The following is a 19116-nucleotide window of genomic DNA, read 5'->3' as shown; positions in this document are numbered from 1 at the left end:
TTTTCACGTTATTTCCTTCACATTTTTTAACTGCTAAGCTTTTAGCTTTCCTCATTCTCTCCTAACTGTAAGACTTAAATGCATTTTGTTGAAGTCATAAATCAAAATGTGTATGGCAAGGGACTTTGCTTTCTCCCACTAATCAAACATGGTAAACGTATGTTCTGATGTCAAAGCTGGCTCACTGCTGCAGCTCAAACTCCAGGAGCTGAATTCTTCTCTCAGTTACTTCAGTTCATCCCTGCTCACACCAGTGACTCTTAGGTCATGGTGCTGTGTGGAAGACTGGCACCTGTCACTTTGGGGTGGGGAGAATGGAGCTGGCATTTCATACAGTATTGGAGTATATTTGATTGGTTCAGAATGGCTCTGGCCAAGAAATTGGAGGGGGCAAGTAACTTTATACATGTGCTATGGTATTGTTCATGATGCTAATAGAATTCCCCATCTTCTTACATTAAGACAGAAGAACAATCTTCAACTTTCATTGTACTCTAGTTGTAACAGTATTTGGAAATTTTTCTGAGATGTGAGATGCATTTCAGCAAGAAATCAGTGTGACTATTGGTTCAAAATGTGAGCTTGCCTGAGTATGCTCTTGCAACCCTTTCAAATATACCTTTCCAGGCTGTTTCAGCAAATAAATTTAATGTCAGAAATAGCAATGGCAACAGCAGATTTTCAGGGGCTCACATATTCATTTCGTAGAAGAAATGTAAAGTTGCCATATACTATTCAAATAGACAAGGAAAAATAAAACAGGCCAACTAATCAACTTGCTAAAAATTTTCATCATCTGAAAAATAAATGATTTATGTTTAACCAGCCAGACCTAAGTAAGCCAGCATCTCTGCGAGTGTGAGGCTCATGGGATTTACCCATTATTGTGCTGATCTGTTCAGATGTGGTGGGTTTTTTATTTTCCTTCATTGAATTATTGCAGGAAAGCAATGCCACCACTGCAGTGTAGCACGAAGGTGCCTGAGCTGATTTGCAGCAGGTGACCTGTGCCAGAAGCCAGGGCACTGCAGCACAGCTCTGCACACAGCCTGGTTGGTGTTGCTTTATGAGGAGGTGAGGCAGCCTCGAAATCCCTTGCTGCTGCAGCAAGGCTGCCCCAGCACCTCCACAAGCTCTCCAGAAGCCAACTAGTGTGTTCATACACTGCAGTGTCTGCTTTGGGCTTGATCTACATGGGTAGCAGAGGGTTCCTGATGTCAGTGTTCATTGTCCATGGGCTTTTCTCAGTCTTCTTGAAAGCTTATAGGGAACACTCCCATTAGTTTTCTGAGGGATTTGGATTAGATTCTTACATAGAGTTGACTGTGTTCCAGTTTTGCTGTCAGTGTGTTTAAATCTTGGGGGATTTTAATTGTTTGTTCCTCATTTCTGGTTCTCTCCTAGCTGGTAGCCGCTCTAGTTCTCCGGGTAAGCTCTTAGGAAGCTCCTATGGTGGCCTGAGCAGTGGAACATCCCGAGTCCAGGCAGTGCCATCATCCTCAGAGAAGCGCAGCAAGATTCCTCGGAGCCAGGGCTGCAGTCGGGAGACGAGTCCCAACAGAATAGGCCTAGGTAAGAACAGTCACTGCAGGGACCTGCTGGCCCATGGGCCTGAAGGAGGGCCTTGCCTCTTGGCTGGGGAACTGTTCATGTTGCTGTTATTCTTCTGAGTTTTTCAGCTGACAAGTTAATGTGATTGTGGTTTGTAGGAGAGTAATTTCAATTTTCCAGGTTGAGCTTATGGTTTCAAAGTAAGCTTAAAGATGTCATGATGTGTTTCTGTTTGAAAGTCAACATGAGCAATATTATTAGATCAGGAAGCAAGAACAATTGTGAATAACCATCAGAACAATGAGACCTCATTTAAACTTATTCCTAAAATGAGTTGAGCAATCTTTACAGTCACATGGAATCAAGGGCAAAAAGTACCTTCTTGGATTATTTTAGAAATTCTGCATTTTAAATGGTTTGCTTCTTTCATCCTTAATATCCTGGCCACGTCCTTAGAACACATTTTAGACTTACGTAGTAATTGTTCTGCTTTTGATACTCTCGTCTCAGTGACTGTAATCTGTTATGTAAACATTCTGTAATAGTTTCTTTTTTCAAATTTATCAGCAGACTTTTTTTTAACGTCAGGTGAGTAAATATCATATATATAAAACTTTATGTAGCTGAGTTGAAGTGAAAAGGTATTCAGTGTGCTGTCTGAACATTTTCATTTTTAATATAAATTATTTTTTAAGTTTGAAGCTAATGTAGGAAAACATTTTAAATTATACTGATTCTAAATTATTTTTATCTCCAGAAACTTTACCAGTAGATTAAATTTATTGAAATTGTAGCCTTACTGTTGGCAGTTAAATTTGTAACTATTGTCTTAGCAATAGTTGTATATTTTACATTTGAGCTGCATCTTTATTTAGAGGAGGTTGTTAATAAAGAACTATTTCATTCATTCTTTCCAGTATACTGAAATGAGTTTAAAGCACCTGAGTGTATATGCCATTATGATTCATAAAAAATACTGCATATTCATTGTGACTGCTTTTCCAAATTCAGTGTTCTTCTCCTGTCTGCTCTATTTTATGGGCTCTGTATGAATACATTATGCTTTTCTGTTCGTTGCTTTGAAAATGTGAAGTGCTTCCCAAACACTAGAGGTAATTGTTCTGCTGTCACTGTGTAGAAGAGCATTGTTTTTTAGGAGGAAGCAAAGAATGGTGGATGGTACCATCACACATGCTTAAGCTGATCATCATATTATGTGGTCTGATTTGAAACATTCTTGAGCACCTGAAGGGAAATTGCCTTGTGTAGAATCCTCACTCTTGGGTTGCCTGCTTTCAGGTATATTACAGGAGCCTTGAATTCTTTTCAAAGAGTAGTTTGTATCATTTCTCTGACGTGCTCCCTGAGAACATAACCAGTGCTTGTTCTTTGAGAGTGGGAGAGAGATCTGACATGTATCAGTGTGTGGCTTTCACCTGTTCCTCCCAGGTTGATGGACACAGCCTGGGTTGAGCTGTTATGGGAACGGGATTGTCGGACACTTTACTGTTCAGATGCAGAAATTCTTTCTATTTATTGGATTTTGAAAGTTGTAATACTGACCTAGATGGAGATAGCTTTTGAGCTGTCAGCTGTATACCATTATTCCATTGTACTTATTACTTTATGACATAGTAGCTAACAGTATTTTATGCTTTTTTATTGTGTTGCTTCAGTCTCTATATTTCCTTGATATTTTATTTTGTTTGTTCGTTTCATTAAATTAACTCCCACTCACCTTGATTCCAAATGCAGAAACCATCCCTGGGGTTTTTCAGGCTCTCCTGGGGCAGTAGCAATAATAGAGCCCTCTGTTAGCATCAGTACCTTGCTGCTAGCTTTGATTTCCATGATGACTACAGGTATCCATGAAGTAGATTCCTTCTGTGTGCTGGGAAGCTTGAAGAAGATTTTGTTTCCCCAGAGGCAGTGCAACAAGGAGCATTCAGTGTTCTGAGGTCCTGTGTGGTCACCTGTATGTCTGTGCTTGTGACACTTCAGTTTTAAGCCTGCCTCTGCTGTCTGCTCAGTGAGTTTTACTAGGGGAAGGAGGAGTGCAGTCCATTTAATCTTGAGCATTTCTTTGGGCTCCTTGAAGGAGATCGTGTGCTCAAACAGGTGATGTCCATTTCCCATGGATTGAAAATTATCAGCCTGAAGTTAATTAATTCTGTTGGATGCTCTGCAGATCGTGTGGCACAGCTGGATCTGAAAGAAGTGAGAGGTCCAAGACATCCATTCTCCAAAAAGTGGAGCAAGCACAGCTGCCTATCAGCTTCATGCAGCAGCACTCTTTCTGTTGGGGTTACGCTGTGTACATTCATTGGAAATCTGCAGGCAGTTCTTGACTTGCCTTGCCTGGGTGTTCCCCACTGCAGAGCTTTCCTTTGGCTGTTTGGCAGAATTTCAGGCTCTTTAAAATGCTGGTATTGATGTAAGAAAGCGTCTGCTGATTTTTAGTCTTCACTTAAGAATCATTAAAATTCACACCCTAATGAAGTACCAGTTTCTTCTGGTAGATTGGTAAACAGGGGCACTTTCATGTTCTGCTGGGGATATTTGCATCTCTTGGGTTCCACTGGCATAAGACTGCTTGATAATGTGTTTTAATAATGGTGTGAGCCATGTCTAAGTGCTCTGACTTTCCAGATGAAATTGGTAAAACTTGGATGTACAGTACACATTACAAAGTTGGAATATTATTGGAAACAACCCGTCCTTGTCCTGTCCTAGACTTTCTCACAGGAGCTGGCTGTGGACACACTGTCTGCTTTCATGCTGCCTACTCCTCTTAATCCATTTTGCTACTCATTCACTTGATTTCTGTCCAGCTTTTGGGGGTTGAGAACTCTCCAACTGAGACTTGGTCTGTCTTCTTTGCTTTTGCTCCCTGCACTGCAGAGACAGGCTGTCACAGTGTGAGAGACTTAGCTAAATGACAACACTGCTGGCCTCTACTGCTGGCAGTGTCTAAAGGAAATAGTCTGAGTAGCTGATACAAAATCTTCTCTACACAACATGGTGGTGAAAATGTGAGGCAGGTGCCTGGGAGTCCACAGCAGACTCATCCTTCAGTTCTTTTCAATCCATTTTTTTTTCCTTAATTTTCTTTTGTATCCAGCAACATGCAATCCTTTTATTTGACCATTAATCCTGAAGTACCCAGTGTTTGGCTTTGGGTGTTCTGTTTGTGCAGTCAGTATTATGCTTCATCTGTAGCATTGTCCTATAGTGTAGGACAATGCAATTAAAGTGCATTTTCCTCATATTCATGCTGCTGCTGTTAGCTGGTATGGAAGGAGAATCTATTGTGTGCATCCACTAATTTTTGTAATCATTCACATCTCTCCCTCTCTAAAGAGCCTTTACTGTTTTTAGTACAGTTGTATTATAGAAAAGATGGGCAGATCTTCTCTGTTTAAGAGAAATTACTGCTTGTGCAAACCTGATGTGAAGGCTGCCATTATTTACATCTAAGCATGAGACCCAAGAATGAGAAGTTTGCTTCTAGAGAGTCTGCAATTTCAAACCAAGTATTTGTGTGGAGAACTTTAGTGTTACTTTTACCTGTAGTTCACTTGTCAGCTTCTTCCCCTGTACATCTGAGATGGGATTATTGTACTCATGAACCCTAATTTCATCCAGCTCTTATAATTTAGTCTGTCGTATTTATTGTATGACCATCTAACTCACTATCATTAGACATTGTGGTGATCTAATCAGCTTGGTTGATAGCTCATCTCACATTCTCTGACATCAGAGGTCAACCATCAGAACCATTAATTCACCACAGAGATATGAACTTGGTTTTGCAAAACTTGAAGGGATTTGACAAAGCAAGAATCTGGCAGAAGACTCTATTTGAATTTTAAAACCCAAATATGAAGGTTTCTATTTTGTTCTGTACTGTTTTGCTTGAAGGATGCTTGAAGGATGTGAGAGCACTGAAGCACTGTAGAGGAACTTCAGCTTGAGTCTAGCATTTAAGTTCTGTATACAAACCAATAGAGATTTTCAAGAATATATATATATATCTTCTGAAGCATGCAAAATGACATTATTTTTATAAAAATGAGGGTACAGTCAAAGTATTAGCATGTTCATGCATATGTACCTCTGCTGTGTTGTCACCAAAGCTGGTAGATTAGGTTTTACTCTGTGCCTGAGAAAATTCCTCAACAGCGATTCCTGAACGCTTGAAATATGCTACTGCTTTTTTAAAACAGCAAGGGAAATCCCTCTTGTAATTAAATTTTCCTGACAATTAACTGCTGGTTTTTGCTCTAAGAAAATATTGTATTCTTCATCAGGCATAAAGCTTACTAAATAACTTTCTGCAAACATTTTTAAAACATTCAGGGTCTCAAACATCTGCAAGCATGTAGGGTTTTGTACAAGTAAAGAGTATAGTTTAAAGCCCCCCTGAACTGTGCATAAGTCTCAAACTGTGTGCATATAAAACCATAAAGATAAACTTCTAGAAATGTCTGAGGAGCAGAAGTTAGCTTCTGTTAAATATCTGAAGCTACTGCTCGCTTCAAATTCAAAACACTTTTTATAACCTGTCTTTCAGGTATTCAGGTTCTAAATATTTTTTCCCCATTATCTTTCATTGGAGAAACATATCTCTGCAAGTCTGTGCAGTACACCTTTTTTTTCCTTAGGATATTTGTTCAAAAACTCTCCCTGTGAAAGGCAAATCTATGTAAAAACATCATATTGGTATTACTTAAAGAAATTTTTGTCTGCTCATTTGTTCCAGAAGGGTGTTTATTTTAAAATGAAGGAAGGAATATTCCAGAAGGGTTTCTTTCAGCCTCATCTGTTTTGCAACAGTAGAGCTTCCCTAAATGATTGAAGATTCCTGCTCTACTTGAATGACAAAACTTGGATTGCTTAATTAAAAAGCAGACTGTCAGCCAGACATTAACGCTGCTGAAATTTCACATCACAAACACAGCTCAGCATGTAAGGTAGTTGGTTTGTAAAGAGCCTGAGCAGGCTGCTACAAATTGTAATTACTAATGTAATAATTACCATAACTAACAGAACTGTGACTTGACTTTGAGCTTTCTGTCCTCATTAAACTTGTTCACCTTCTCTGAAACTCTCCATGCTGCATGCTAGCACGGAGCAGTCGCATCCCCCGACCCAGCATGAGTCAGGGGTGCAGTCGTGATACCAGCCGTGAGAGCAGTCGAGATACAAGCCCTGCTCGGGGCTTCCCTCCACTTGGTGAGTACATGTAGGCATTGGAGCTTTAAGGGTCAATATTTTTTTTCCTTTTTCCCTTGTTGTGATTACCCTTTCAAGACACTGCTAGGTGGAATGAGCTCTTTTCTGTCCTCTGGATTCCTGACACTCCCCGTTTCCAACCCCGTTTTTTTTTTCCCCTTCTGTTTTCTTCTGCATGCTTCAATTCTGGTTCTCAGCACTTCACTGTTAGCAGGGAAATAGCTTAGTTTGAACTTTTGCAATTTTTAGTTTGATTGAATCAGCTTCTATTGGGCTGCTGTGCTTCGCTTAATAACACTGATGGAAATCTATGGGAGGGCAAGCCTGGATTTTCTAGGTCACAGTGAAGTAGTTTTTGTAGCATTGTAGCCTGTTGTTGAGTGACTCAATTATTCATGATTGGATTTTCTTACAGCTAGGTACAGTTACAGTATATAATTTCTATCCTGAATCCTCCAGTGGAGATAGCAGCTCTCTTTTGGTAGAGGTTTTACAGGATAGTCAATCATAATTAAGTTGCACATGCTGTAGGAAACTTTGTCAGGCAGTGTAAAACCTAGGAAAGACTGAGATTTTAAAGGAGCATCATTAAACTGCAGTTAAAGTGTACAGTACAAATAGAAAATCTCATTACGCTTACCTTATGCAGAAGTTTTTCTGCACAATGCTGAATACAGCAAGATAGTTAATGTTTCTGATCAAATGCCATATCATATGTCAACCAAATACATTACTTCTTGTATCAAAACTTGTCATCTCAGACATGAAGTACAGTAATCTCCAGACCCTCTTCATTTATGTAGTAATTTATTGAAGAATGGTGTTACAGTATCTATTTTGCACATTGTGACAAAATATAGTTGTATGATGTAATGTTTAAATGGAACAGAGCATAAGTTTTAATATTGGAGAAGCTTTTGGGTTCAATGACTTCATTATATTGAGCTATAAAATAATCTGTTTTACATTATTATCTCAACTTCTGCTGAAAAATGGAAGGAGTTCAACTTTGCACTCATAACTTGGTTCATAGCTCTTTAAGATAAATAGATGAACATTTTATTGATTAAATTAAGCTGATTTCATACCAGATCTAGAAAAAGACAGTTGATCCATATCTGTAGCTTATTTTTATAGTTAACCTGCCTAGCTTTAATTCTGAATGAAGCTTTTTTCCTCCAGCCAAAATGTATAAGTAAGCTGGGTTTCAGTATTAATTTGTCAGTGTTCTATGTCACTGTGCTGTGTTTTGTTTATTTTATTGACAATACAGTCATTGAAATACTGCCTTGAGCCCTTGTTCTGAAAAGTAAATGCAGTGTATCAGAACCATAGTTGGTGTGAGCTTTGGACTTCCACCAGTGTTGAGTCCGACTCTTACACTGACTATAAGTGTACAGTCAGTTACAGATGTGTGTTATACTGTTTTATTGTGAGGAAAGCATAATCTCATTTTAGTTCATGATTTTTAATTACCTGAAGAGTAATGCTTTTCAATAAATACATTGTTATTAGGTCATAAAGGTTACATGGGGAGGAAATATCAATGTAACAACAATAACACAATGTAGTTGTTACCTTATTACCTTTTCTTGTGTTTTCATTGAAAAGCTTTAAGATCAAATATGTTCATGAATTTGTTAATTATGTGGTGTGTTATTCATCTCAAAGAAATTTATATATGTCAGTTCAAGCCAAAACAATGTGGTTCTCTTACAGTATTTTTAGAACCCAGTTAATCTTGCAATAATGCAAAGGTAATATATTCCTGCTGTTCATAGTCTGGTTTTCTGCCATTCTTTTTTTTTTTGCTTATAAAGATTAACTTGTATATTTGTGAATTATATTTAGAATAACTAAATGGAAATGACAAGACTGTTGTATTTAATGGCATTATGGTCAATGTCAGCACTGACATCCTGTTGTTTTAGGGCTGCAGTACAGGCATACACATGTCTGTGTATCATGAATCCTGCTTCCTAAGTTAGTAAAAACAGTCAGCCTCCTTGCAGAGATGTAGGTTTTTAACATTTTTTTTTATTCTTGTTTCTCCCTGGGCCTTGATCTTACAGTGGTCTCCACAGGGGCACAGTGGCTGGCTTGGAGGAAAGCAATTGTGACCTATGAACCTTAATTGTGAGGTTCAGTCCATAATCCTGCATTGATCATGCAAAACTTTGATGAGTTTTACTTACCACATCAGTGGGATAATTCTCTTCAATAAATGCATGTGTTTTCCATGGCTAAAGGCCACATTACATATAGCTTTTAGTGAAGCTCTCAAAGTCAGAAAAACCCAACATTTTTTTCTTCTCACGTTGCTGATTCCTATTTCATTATATTAGTATTTGTGTTTATGAATGCTTTGCCTTAAACGGACGACTTAGAATTTTATGCTGCACACTTATGTGCATAATTGACAAAGCCTATTTGTATTGTAAGGTGATTCTGCTTTATTTTTTCAGTTTCTTGACAGTACTAGTTATGATGTTAAAGCAGCAAGGCCTTCAGTGAGTCTGTGGTGATGAATTGCTTAAATGAACAATCAGTTTCTTGGGTCAGTTGCTTTGAGCTGGTGAGCATGTCCTTTGCTAGACATAGGGAAAACTTTAGAAAGACTAAGTTTGTGTAATTTGGGAATGACTGGGCCCGTTCTTCATTTGCTTTCATAAAGAACTCACTTGTATGCTGAAGCCAAGAACTGAAAACCTCTCCAAAGGCATTTTTTGATTGATGTGCTGCTAACAACTGGGAATTGAAGTGGGAGCTATATTTGGCTTAGGCTCCTCTGCTACTGTGTGCACTCCATTGCTTCTAACAATTTGTATACATGTGTCATTCTAGATGGGCGTGTGATGTGCATATTCTCCTTAGCTCTGCATGTACATACTAAAGTTCAAGAAACATGTATGCAAAATTTGTTAAAAGCAAGGGACCTTTGGAAGTAGCAACACTTGAATATGTGTGTACGTGTGTTTACTTGGAAAAGAAACCAACCCGAGGACCTGTGCAGTGGTTGGTGACCTCCCTGTATGACTCTTCCTACTTATGTGGTTACGCATTCTCTTTGTTAACGTTGATTTTATTATGCATAGGCTAGAACGTTGTGGAAAAATACCTGCAAGCACAATTCGTAACCATTCCTCATAGCTTCACTTTGGGGTTTAGATCAGACACATCTAAACCCTTCTCTGTAGTTACGTGCTCCACGTTCTCATGACGGCCGCCTGCCAGACCTGCAGGTCTGGAACGTGACTGATGTGCATCGGGGTGTTTTTGCTGAGCTGCACCCAGTTTGGGACTGTTCCAGATGAGTTCTGTCATGCATCGTGTTAATGGCCATGGGGAAGGGGGGAGCTGCAGGCGGCGGCGGGGCTCGCACTGTCGCTGTTCCGCATCCACGCGCAGCGCCATTCCCTGTCACTATGAAACAAACACCTCTGCCGGTGGCGCTCACACGCATCCCCTTTGGATTGTGGCATTTTCTGTCTCGGGTTCAATGTGTGTTAATCCTGTGGGTGTTGCCATTCCTTCTACTTGCAGCTTCTCGACGTCATTCCAGGTCCACTAGTGCTCTCTCCACTGCTGATTCTGTTGGGCAGTCAGGTGAACAAGCGCTAACTGCATGAATCCGCTTCTTAATCGTAGTCTTGTTTTACACCATCTTAACATTTGCCATCGTGTGCATCAGCCAGCACTTGGCATGTGCTTCTCACCGCTGCCGGGCTTTCTGTTCTGCTTTTGTTCAACGTGGCTTTTTGTTTTGAGTTTCATTTATTGGATGTTTTTAATTTTGTGCATTTTAGGAACATTGTGAACAGTGTTTAAACAAAGGGTGATCCAGGGCTTTCTCAATTCTCCTGTAAATTGGATCAGTTGTGCAGCATGGGCTAAATCCGGACTGATGCAGAGTACTTGCAGATTCTTTTTCCTCTTTAGCAGTGTAGCACTTTCCAGTGCCTAGGACAGGATCCCAATGGGTTTTATCCCATTATTACTAAATATTCTGGACTCCTGTCTCTATTAATGAAAGTTCTTTGTGGAATCCTCTCCAAAATACACAAAAGCAGCAAAAAATAAGCAGCTGATGAGCTTTCAGAATGAACTTTGGAGCATAACACATGCTGATCCATCCTTCATATACTTTTCAAGGCCTTGTCCAAAGTACATGGAAGTTTTTGAAAGAAAAAAAAAAATCTCTTAATTTCGCTGGGCTTTGCATAATGTGACTGATGGTTACATGTCATGAGAAAAATCTGCAGATTCCAGTTACTTCTGTCCCACTCCTGTACTGGATTTGCAGTTATGGAGAACCCATAATTCCTTTTGAAATAAGGATATTTTACTGGGAATCTTAAAAATAATTGAATGAGTGCTAGCTTTGGGACAACATGGATTTAATTGTGGGGACAAAGAAAATGTAGAAGATGAGGGCTTCAGTGTTTTCTTGGAGGATAAAATCTTAAAAGGAATTTGTTATACTGAAAGTTATTTAATTAACACCCTTCAGATAGGGAGTGAAAAATACTGTGTTTCTCATGAGTCTAGTTAAATGGCTGTCACTTAATTAAAATTCTCAAAACATTTCCCTTATCATGTTACTCAACAGAAATGATGCAAGCTAATTTGACTGGCATTTGTCAGATAACAATTTGAATTTGTATTTAACCAAAATAATTAAAAATATTTGAAATAGCTCAGATGTAATACAGATTTAAGCTTTGTTTGCTTTTGACTTCCTGTGATAGTCACTTCATGTTTGGCTCCTGTGGTTTGGTACAAAGCATAATCAAATTTTTTATGGTTACCTGTGTGCTACAGAAGGCCAAAATATTCTAAAAAATGGCAAAATACAATTAATAATGATGGTTGCAAATTTTCACCAAGTTTGTAACAAGTATAATGAATGAATCTAGCCAGGGAGATGAGGGAATATGGCCAGAGCATCATCTGCAGATTTCTTGCCCAGTAACCTTGGGCTTGACTGTGCTGGTTATTCCTGGAGCCAGGTGTATTCCCAGCCCCACATCAGAGATACATTGAGGTCTCTCCTGTGCTCTTATTTCAGCACTCCAGGATGGCAGCAGTGTCATGGGGAAGAAACCTGGAGTAGTTACTTGGGTGTTGTAAATTCAAAAACACTGAACAAAGTAGTTCAGAAGATTCCTGATAGCCATGGAGATAGAAGCCAGCATGCCACACTGTACTTAATGTGTTAAAAAAGCTCAATTTTGTTTCTTTATGCTGGGTATTTAAACTGATCTACAATTGAATTACTTTGTCATTTTGTTCTTCATTTTAATAAAAACCCCAACCAACTATCTTCCCTTTTCTAATGTAACTCTAAATTTATTCAAAAACATTATTTTCATGCTATGTAGTTTCAAAAGTTAAAGCCAAATTTTGATCTCAGTAACACTTGAGTAATGTAATTGGTTTGGATTTAAATATAAAACCAAGTCCAGAACTTAACAGTTGCAGCCCTTGTACTATACCAGATCTCATTTATACTTAGGAAAATCCTTGTCCTCTGTACAACTTTATAGTGTATATATCTCTGTAGTGGTGTCTTTAGTTTCAGTCAGACCTACTGCATTGTCATCTCTGTGCTTCTGTTAAGTGTGCACAGACTTTTCCATTTTAGGAATAAAGCACTGTTTCATCTTCATATTTGAAATTATTCTTTGACCCAAGTGCATTAAAAAAGGGGATAGTAATAACACATTCAACTTTTATTTCTTCGTGAAATGTCATGATTTGATTACTTTTTGGCAGTAGTTCTAAGAAATTTGTTTCTTTTTTTTTTCCCTTGTAACGTGTTTTGTAGAAAATGTGCTTTTGTTGTAAATCAGAAATGTCTTGTCTGGGTACATAACTCTAAGAAACAGTAAATTTTGATAGGTATCACTTCTGTTTGAAATAAATATTAGTCTGCAGGGTTTTTTTCTTTTCAAAATACTTTGGACTTCAAAAATCTTCCCTATATCCCCGCAGTAGCTTAATCTTGAATAAAGCTTTGTAATTAGGACAGTAGAACTGGCCAGCTTCAATCTGTGATATAAATTATGCATGTCAGTGTGAGCTAATCCCTAAAAGATATTTCAGTGCAGTAGGTTCATAAAGGAAAAAGCAATGAAATTTTTGATATGCAGTATTTTCCCCAAAAACACATTAAGCTGCTGAATACCTGTGTTTGGCCTCACTTTTGAGCAAATCCACAATATGGTTCAGCAGTTTGATAAGCAGTATTTCTCCACTGTTAAATTAATTATAGATGAAGTATTAAAAGACCTGTGTGACTTGACCCCACTCTCCTGCTGCTTGATGTGGATCAGCTGAAGGTCTCTTAAATGGGTTCCTGCAGCTTGATCCGTGCACTGCTGAATTTGCTGGCAAAACTCCTGTTGGCATGTGTGGGCACAGGGACAGAGGTGTAACATATGTTCCAGGAGGGATGGTCTAAGCCCTCCATGAGCAAACAACAGCCCACATAGGAAGAAAAACTTGGAATGTCATAACCAATCTTTCTGCTTATGGACCAGAGCCAGGATCCCAGTATTTGGTATCTGATTTGCCCCCACCCCGCTCCAGAAGGACTCGGCTGCCAGAACCTGGCCTGTGATACTTAAGTTACTGATTCTGTCATAGCTCTGCTAGTGGGCTTTTCTGAATTTGTCTTTGCTAAAAAAACTCCTAGTTTCAGTAACTTTTTTGGTAAACTGGGCAAATGATAGTAAATTAATTAATGTTAGGAGTGTAAATGGCATTTTAAACTCAATGCCATTGCTTTGGATGCCATTGAGAGCTTTGCCATCAAATTCAAAGGGAAAAAAGATTATATTGTCTGCTCAAAACCAGTTTTGATATAGAGCTCTGTAATTTAAACTTCTTCTCAAGAGAACCAGAAATTGGAGTCACTTCACAAGTGAGTTGTTAACTTAATTTTTATACTGTGAAGGTGTAGGGGTATATTCTACTGGTTAATCAAGCCTTGAGACATAAAATAGACTAATCTGGTGCTGCTAGTCTCACATCCTTGCTGAGAGAAAAGGCTGCAGGATAGATGAGTGCTCGAGTATTTACGTGTTTTGACACTGGGCATGGTTCTATCTCTCTGAAGTTAATGAGAAGCTCTCTTGATTTTTGAGAGTGCCAGATTGGGATGGGCCTGTCTGTCTCTGACATTAAAATAAAACTTTGAGACAACTGAGTAAAAAGAAACAGAAAATAAATACCCTGCTTCCCATCTTAAAATAAATAAATGAAAAGTTGCCCTGAGGATCCAAAATTGCCTCCAACGCCCAACAGGCAATAGTTTATTTCTTACCCTAATGGCAGACTCTGTGGAGCTCTGGGTAAAAGGGCATTTAATGGAAAAGCACTGTGAGTTCCCAGAGTCTGTGGGGAGAACTACTGGGGCACCTGATTAGGATTCCAAGTGAATGTGAATCATTGAACAATCCCTTTCACTGTTGTCTTTTGTGCAGACCGGTTTGGGCTCGGACAGCCAGGCAGGATGCCTGCTTCTGTGAATGCCATGCGAGTCCTGAGCACCAGCACAGATCTGGAGGCTGCTGTGGCCGATGCACTGGTAAGAGGAAAAATACAAAATGCTTCCAACTCCGGAAAGTGGCTTAAAGTTACCTGTACGTATGTTCTCCTCTTTCTAAATAGCTTTATCCTGATTGTGCCAGTGTCTGATGCTGTAGAGTTACCTTTTGCTGGTTTGACTTTGGGTATACTGGCAGCAGTATGTTTTTCCTGATTCCATGTCACTTCTCTGCAGCTGTCGTCAGACAGAGTGCTGTGGGTTGGTACTACAGCTGCAGGATGGGTTGAATCAGCTGTTTGCCTTTCACTTGGCTGTCAGAGGATGTGCCCAGCACTGTGAGGGTGCTCAGCACTCAGGGGGTCAGAGATTTCCATCAGTCCTATTACCTGCATGAAGATTTTGTCAGAAAAACAGCATTCTCTGTTAGTGTCAATTCCTGATCAGGTTTTAGCAAGAACAAGTTTCTGCCCTGTGTTATTGGCACCTGGGTAGATACACAGAGAGCTCATAACTTGGCTTGCATGGAATCTGTACCATCTCATGCTGTTATGGTGTAAGTTGAATTGTATTTGTCTGGTTTGCTGCTAATACTTTCAACCATTCACTGCTTTTCCTAGTAAATTTTGTCATTTTAAAAAATGTTGCTGTCCTGTATAATCTTATTGTACTGTGGTATCTCTTGGATAGAGCCCAGAAAATGTCTTTTCAGAAGGCACATGATAAGCCTTTGTATGTACCTCGAATATTTGGGGGAGTGAGGATTTGTAGAGGCGGGAGAAATTATTGTACAGTGCTAGCTGGGTACCCACTGGTCTTCTCCAGCTGTAGACCTGAACAAGGGAAGGATTTCCTGATGTATATTGAAACAGATCTCTCAGAATCTGTCTCAGATGCACATTAAGGAAGATGAACCATGTTGCCAGTGTTTGTGATAGATGGCCTTTCTACATTTCCTAATTCACTTTCCCCAAGGAGGGCCAACATTTTCCTTTTTATGTCTGATTATCACCCAGCTCATGGCACCTATTAGAGTACTTCCAGAAAAGTGGCCCTTTTTACAAAATTTATCTTTCAAAACAAAGAAAGTATTTGTGAACAAAGAAAGGTAGAGCAGTGTACAATGGATGGGACTATTGCATGTAGTGGTTTGAATCACTAAGTGAGCATTTTCATCACCAAATGTAATAGCTTGTGAGCCCATTTCTGCTCTCAGCACCTCAAATTTGCTACCAGAGCAGTTCAGGACATAATTACAGACAATGGTTTGCCTGTGTAAATGAAATCAGCCTTTATCCTTGCATGTGAGCAGCTGCTGAATACATGTTTCTTAAGGGAGGAGAGTGTCACAGTATTTCAATTGACTGCTAAGCCCTGAGATTTCTTTGGGTGTGACTTAATCTTCAGCAAGACTTGGAGTACTCTTTTAAATATTCCAGTTTTGATGTTAAGTAACATTAAACTGAAATGTTAAAATTTTGAAGGGTTGAGCACTTAAAAGGGAAATACTTAAGTCTAGCAGGAAACTAGCTGGTGCTGCTGACTTGGTTGATCAGTCTGAATTTGTACAGCTTCAGGAGATGCAACACAATCTTGTTAATCCCTTCTTTCCCACCACCCCAGTTTTCTCTTCATTGCCTTCTGACAACAGGCAACTTACAAAGCCTGTGCAGGCTCCTTTTGAGAGACTGTTGTGATGCCAGCTTTTACCCAGTAACCTTGTTTTCAGAGAGTTGTCTTTTCCATGTAGTAAGAAATGAAAAGAACTTCTCCAAAGATGGCTTCAGCCAAATCCTCAATTGGAACAAAACATGGTGGGTCATTCTGTGACCTCTTCTCCCTCTGTACAATTACTGTTGGATCCACTACTTCTCTTTGAGCTGGACTTGGCCTGAACCCACAGTGTCAATACTGGGAATCATTGCTTGGGTCTGTCAGAAGAGCTCAAAGGGTGATGGAAACTTTGCTGTTAAGTAAGGCCTTTAAGCCAGTGGTGCCAACCAGGGGGTCTTAAAAGAAACTAATCTTCAAAACAGTGTGGTGTAAGAACTGTGGGTTGAAAGAGAACTTGGCAAGTGAAGTTGATTAAGTGTGCTGTACTGTAGATAGCAACTTCCTCACATCAGGATTTCTCTGCAAGACTCTAAAAACGCTGCTAGTAATATGTGGGGAAAGAGAAATCACTACCAAAATCTCTGGTATTTTTCATTGTAGATTTCTTAAAAGTAAGAAAAGAGGTGCTGAGTATAGATCTGCTCCTAAAAAGTTTTAACAGATATTCTCACTTCCAAGATCCCTAAGGGAAATTGTAGCCAATATGAGTAGTGTAACAGTTAGGAGATAAAGTCAGGCATTATTATACCCACTTTTATTTTGCAAAAACTGTATTTTTTTTTAATTTGCTTAGACACATTTGCTATACGTTTTTGTTGCAAAAACAAACCCTACATAAGCTTCTGACATAATTCTCTATGCTTTTTCCCACCCTTCAATATTTTCCTGCCTACAGCTGTTAGGAGACTCCAGGAGCAAGGTACTAGTGCTTTCTTGACTTTTTATTTCTACTTTCCAACTCTCCCCACCCTGTTGCTAACGCCCATGATACTGCACGTGAGTTAATTTCTATGCTTCAATCCTCCAGTCCTAGTGGAAGCAAAACTCTGCTGGCTCATAAGTCCAAGACCTGCAGGACTGGACACTGGAAGGAATTCTGTAGCAAACACTTGAGAATATAGATGATTTTTTTTTTTTGATACATTATGTTGTCAACGCCGTTTTTTTAAGGTTTATTTAAGAGGTTTTTTTTGCTGCCAATTATGCTACTATTCTTTCTGTAAAGATCAAGGCAGTACCTAAAGATGTACCTAAGGGAATTAGGTCCTCTAATGCCATGCTATGGAAATGAGTGGGATTTGAGTACTCAACTCCCTTAGCAGTCTCTGGAAAGAATCCTAGCCCAGACTAACAGAGAAATTGCCATCTCCCATATCCAGTGCATTTCTAGAGTCACTTCAGTATTGATATCAAAGTGACTGGGCATGCCAGCACAGATTCTTTCAGCTATTTCTTCCTTATCTTTATTTTTTTTAAAGTAGAGGTTGTATTGTCATAGTATCTGCAACAATGGAACTGACCATTATTGCCAATAGAACATGTATTGTATTTAATTTCATTACCAGTAACTTAATTCTACTGGGCATAAATACATCATTTTCATGCTGGGGAAGGCAGGCTCTCTTCCCTGAGTCACTCACACTGAAATCAGTGGGCTCTGTCTTGCACTGCTGTAAGAGGTAAGCAGGCAATGCATGGTGACATCTTTAAAACACTTCAGTCACTATCACAGTAGCACTAATCTCCTTTTTAGTGATTGCAAATAGAATGTTTTGCTTTTGGCCTCAATGTAACTATAAATAAGTTGATAACTGTGAGTTTCCCCTTTTCCAGAAGAAGCCAGTGAGGAGGAGGTATGAGCCCTATGGGATGTACTCGGATGACGATGCCAACAGCGACGCTTCCAGCGCCTGCTCGGAGCGCTCCTACGGCTCCAGGAACGGGGGCATTCCGCACTACCTGCGCCAGACCGAAGACGTGGCTGAGGTCCTCAACCACTGCGCCAGCTCCAACTGGTCTGAAAGGAAAGAGGGGCTCATAGGCCTTCAGAATCTACTGAAGAGCCAGAGGACACTGAGGTGACTTCATAGTTTTCTGGTGTCAGTAATTCATTAGGAATGACTGCAGACAGAAGACAGTATTATGTACCTGCCTTATGGAGACAGGTAGTGTCTTCCATGTGAAGGCTCTGTCTCCACAATGTGGGATTGCAGTTAATTTTTGGAAAGGTTTCTGCTGTGTCATCAGAATAATTGGTGGCAGTAGTGTAGAAAGGGCTCAGGTCAGCATGCTGTCTTCTTCTAGCCTTCATTTGTCTCATGAAGACCTCCAGTGATAGGTGTTGTTGTAGCACAGTGAAATTTCCCACAGTGGTGCTGTTGTTAACATACTCTAAGGGTGGTGCCATTTTTACATTAGCCTGTTTGAACCCTCAGTATTTTTTCCCATGGCAATTTAGTTGGTGAAGCAAACATTGCACTTACTTTAAAATGACTTGGGGTGTGTGTTTCAAAGCTGAGATCAGACAGTGCTGGTGCTGGCTGTACTTTGACTCTTTATGAAGGCTGTGTTAGGTGTAATTATAGATCCTGTTTGTAACTCTTGAAAAATTTTATATCAGAAACTTGTGTCGTATAAATGACGTAGTGTGTAATGTAGAGGGAAGTTTCTTAGGGCTGTGAAGTATGTGTACCAGCTCTGAAACTGCATATAGTAGCAGAGGGAGACCTTTTTCCCTTGCTGAGAACCACATAACCCCTTCAAACACCTTTGGCACATCACGCCTTTAAAGAGGTTTTAGAATTACCCAGTAGGTCTCAGAATTATCCAGTAGTCATTTGGAAACTCCCTATGGCCACAGGTCACATTAAGCAGACAGCTGGCTCTCAGGCCATAGACATTTCACCCTTAGTTTATGGAGAAAGTGTTTGAAATAAGCTGTTTATCTCTTGGCTTCTTTGAAGGTAACGTTCACAAATAGTTGTGAATGACAATTTTATTTTTCTGTTACGAATCATATGTACTTAAATTATAGCCAAGTTTATAAGTGGTTGTTTAGAGCCTCCCTACTTGGGGTTTGTGCAATTGTTTCTATTTTAAAAGGGCTTCACACTGGCTGAAAAGAATTTGATGGTTCATGTTAACAGTCTGAATAAAAGTGTGCTGAG

The 19116-nt window shown here is 39.5% G+C and overlaps 1 protein-coding gene across 1 annotated transcript in view; it reads left to right on the top strand.

The window, feature by feature from the left end:
• CLASP1 (cytoplasmic linker associated protein 1) overlaps nt 1-19116 on the top strand; it is a 170684-nt gene that overhangs the window by 101707 nt on the left and 49861 nt on the right. Inside the window, exons 22-27 of the mRNA XM_054515484.1 lie at nt 1405-1572; nt 6679-6786; nt 10330-10392; nt 14274-14377; nt 16845-16868; nt 17783-18027. Coding sequence (XP_054371459.1) covers nt 1405-1572; nt 6679-6786; nt 10330-10392; nt 14274-14377; nt 16845-16868; nt 17783-18027 — 712 coding nt within the window. The remainder of the gene's footprint in view (nt 1-1404; nt 1573-6678; nt 6787-10329; nt 10393-14273; nt 14378-16844; nt 16869-17782; nt 18028-19116) is intronic.

Source organism: Molothrus ater, chromosome 7, assembly GCF_012460135.2.
Source record: "Molothrus ater isolate BHLD 08-10-18 breed brown headed cowbird chromosome 7, BPBGC_Mater_1.1, whole genome shotgun sequence".
Taxonomy (NCBI): Eukaryota; Metazoa; Chordata; class Aves; order Passeriformes; family Icteridae; genus Molothrus; species Molothrus ater.
This window is presented reverse-complemented; position numbering and strand designations above follow the sequence as displayed.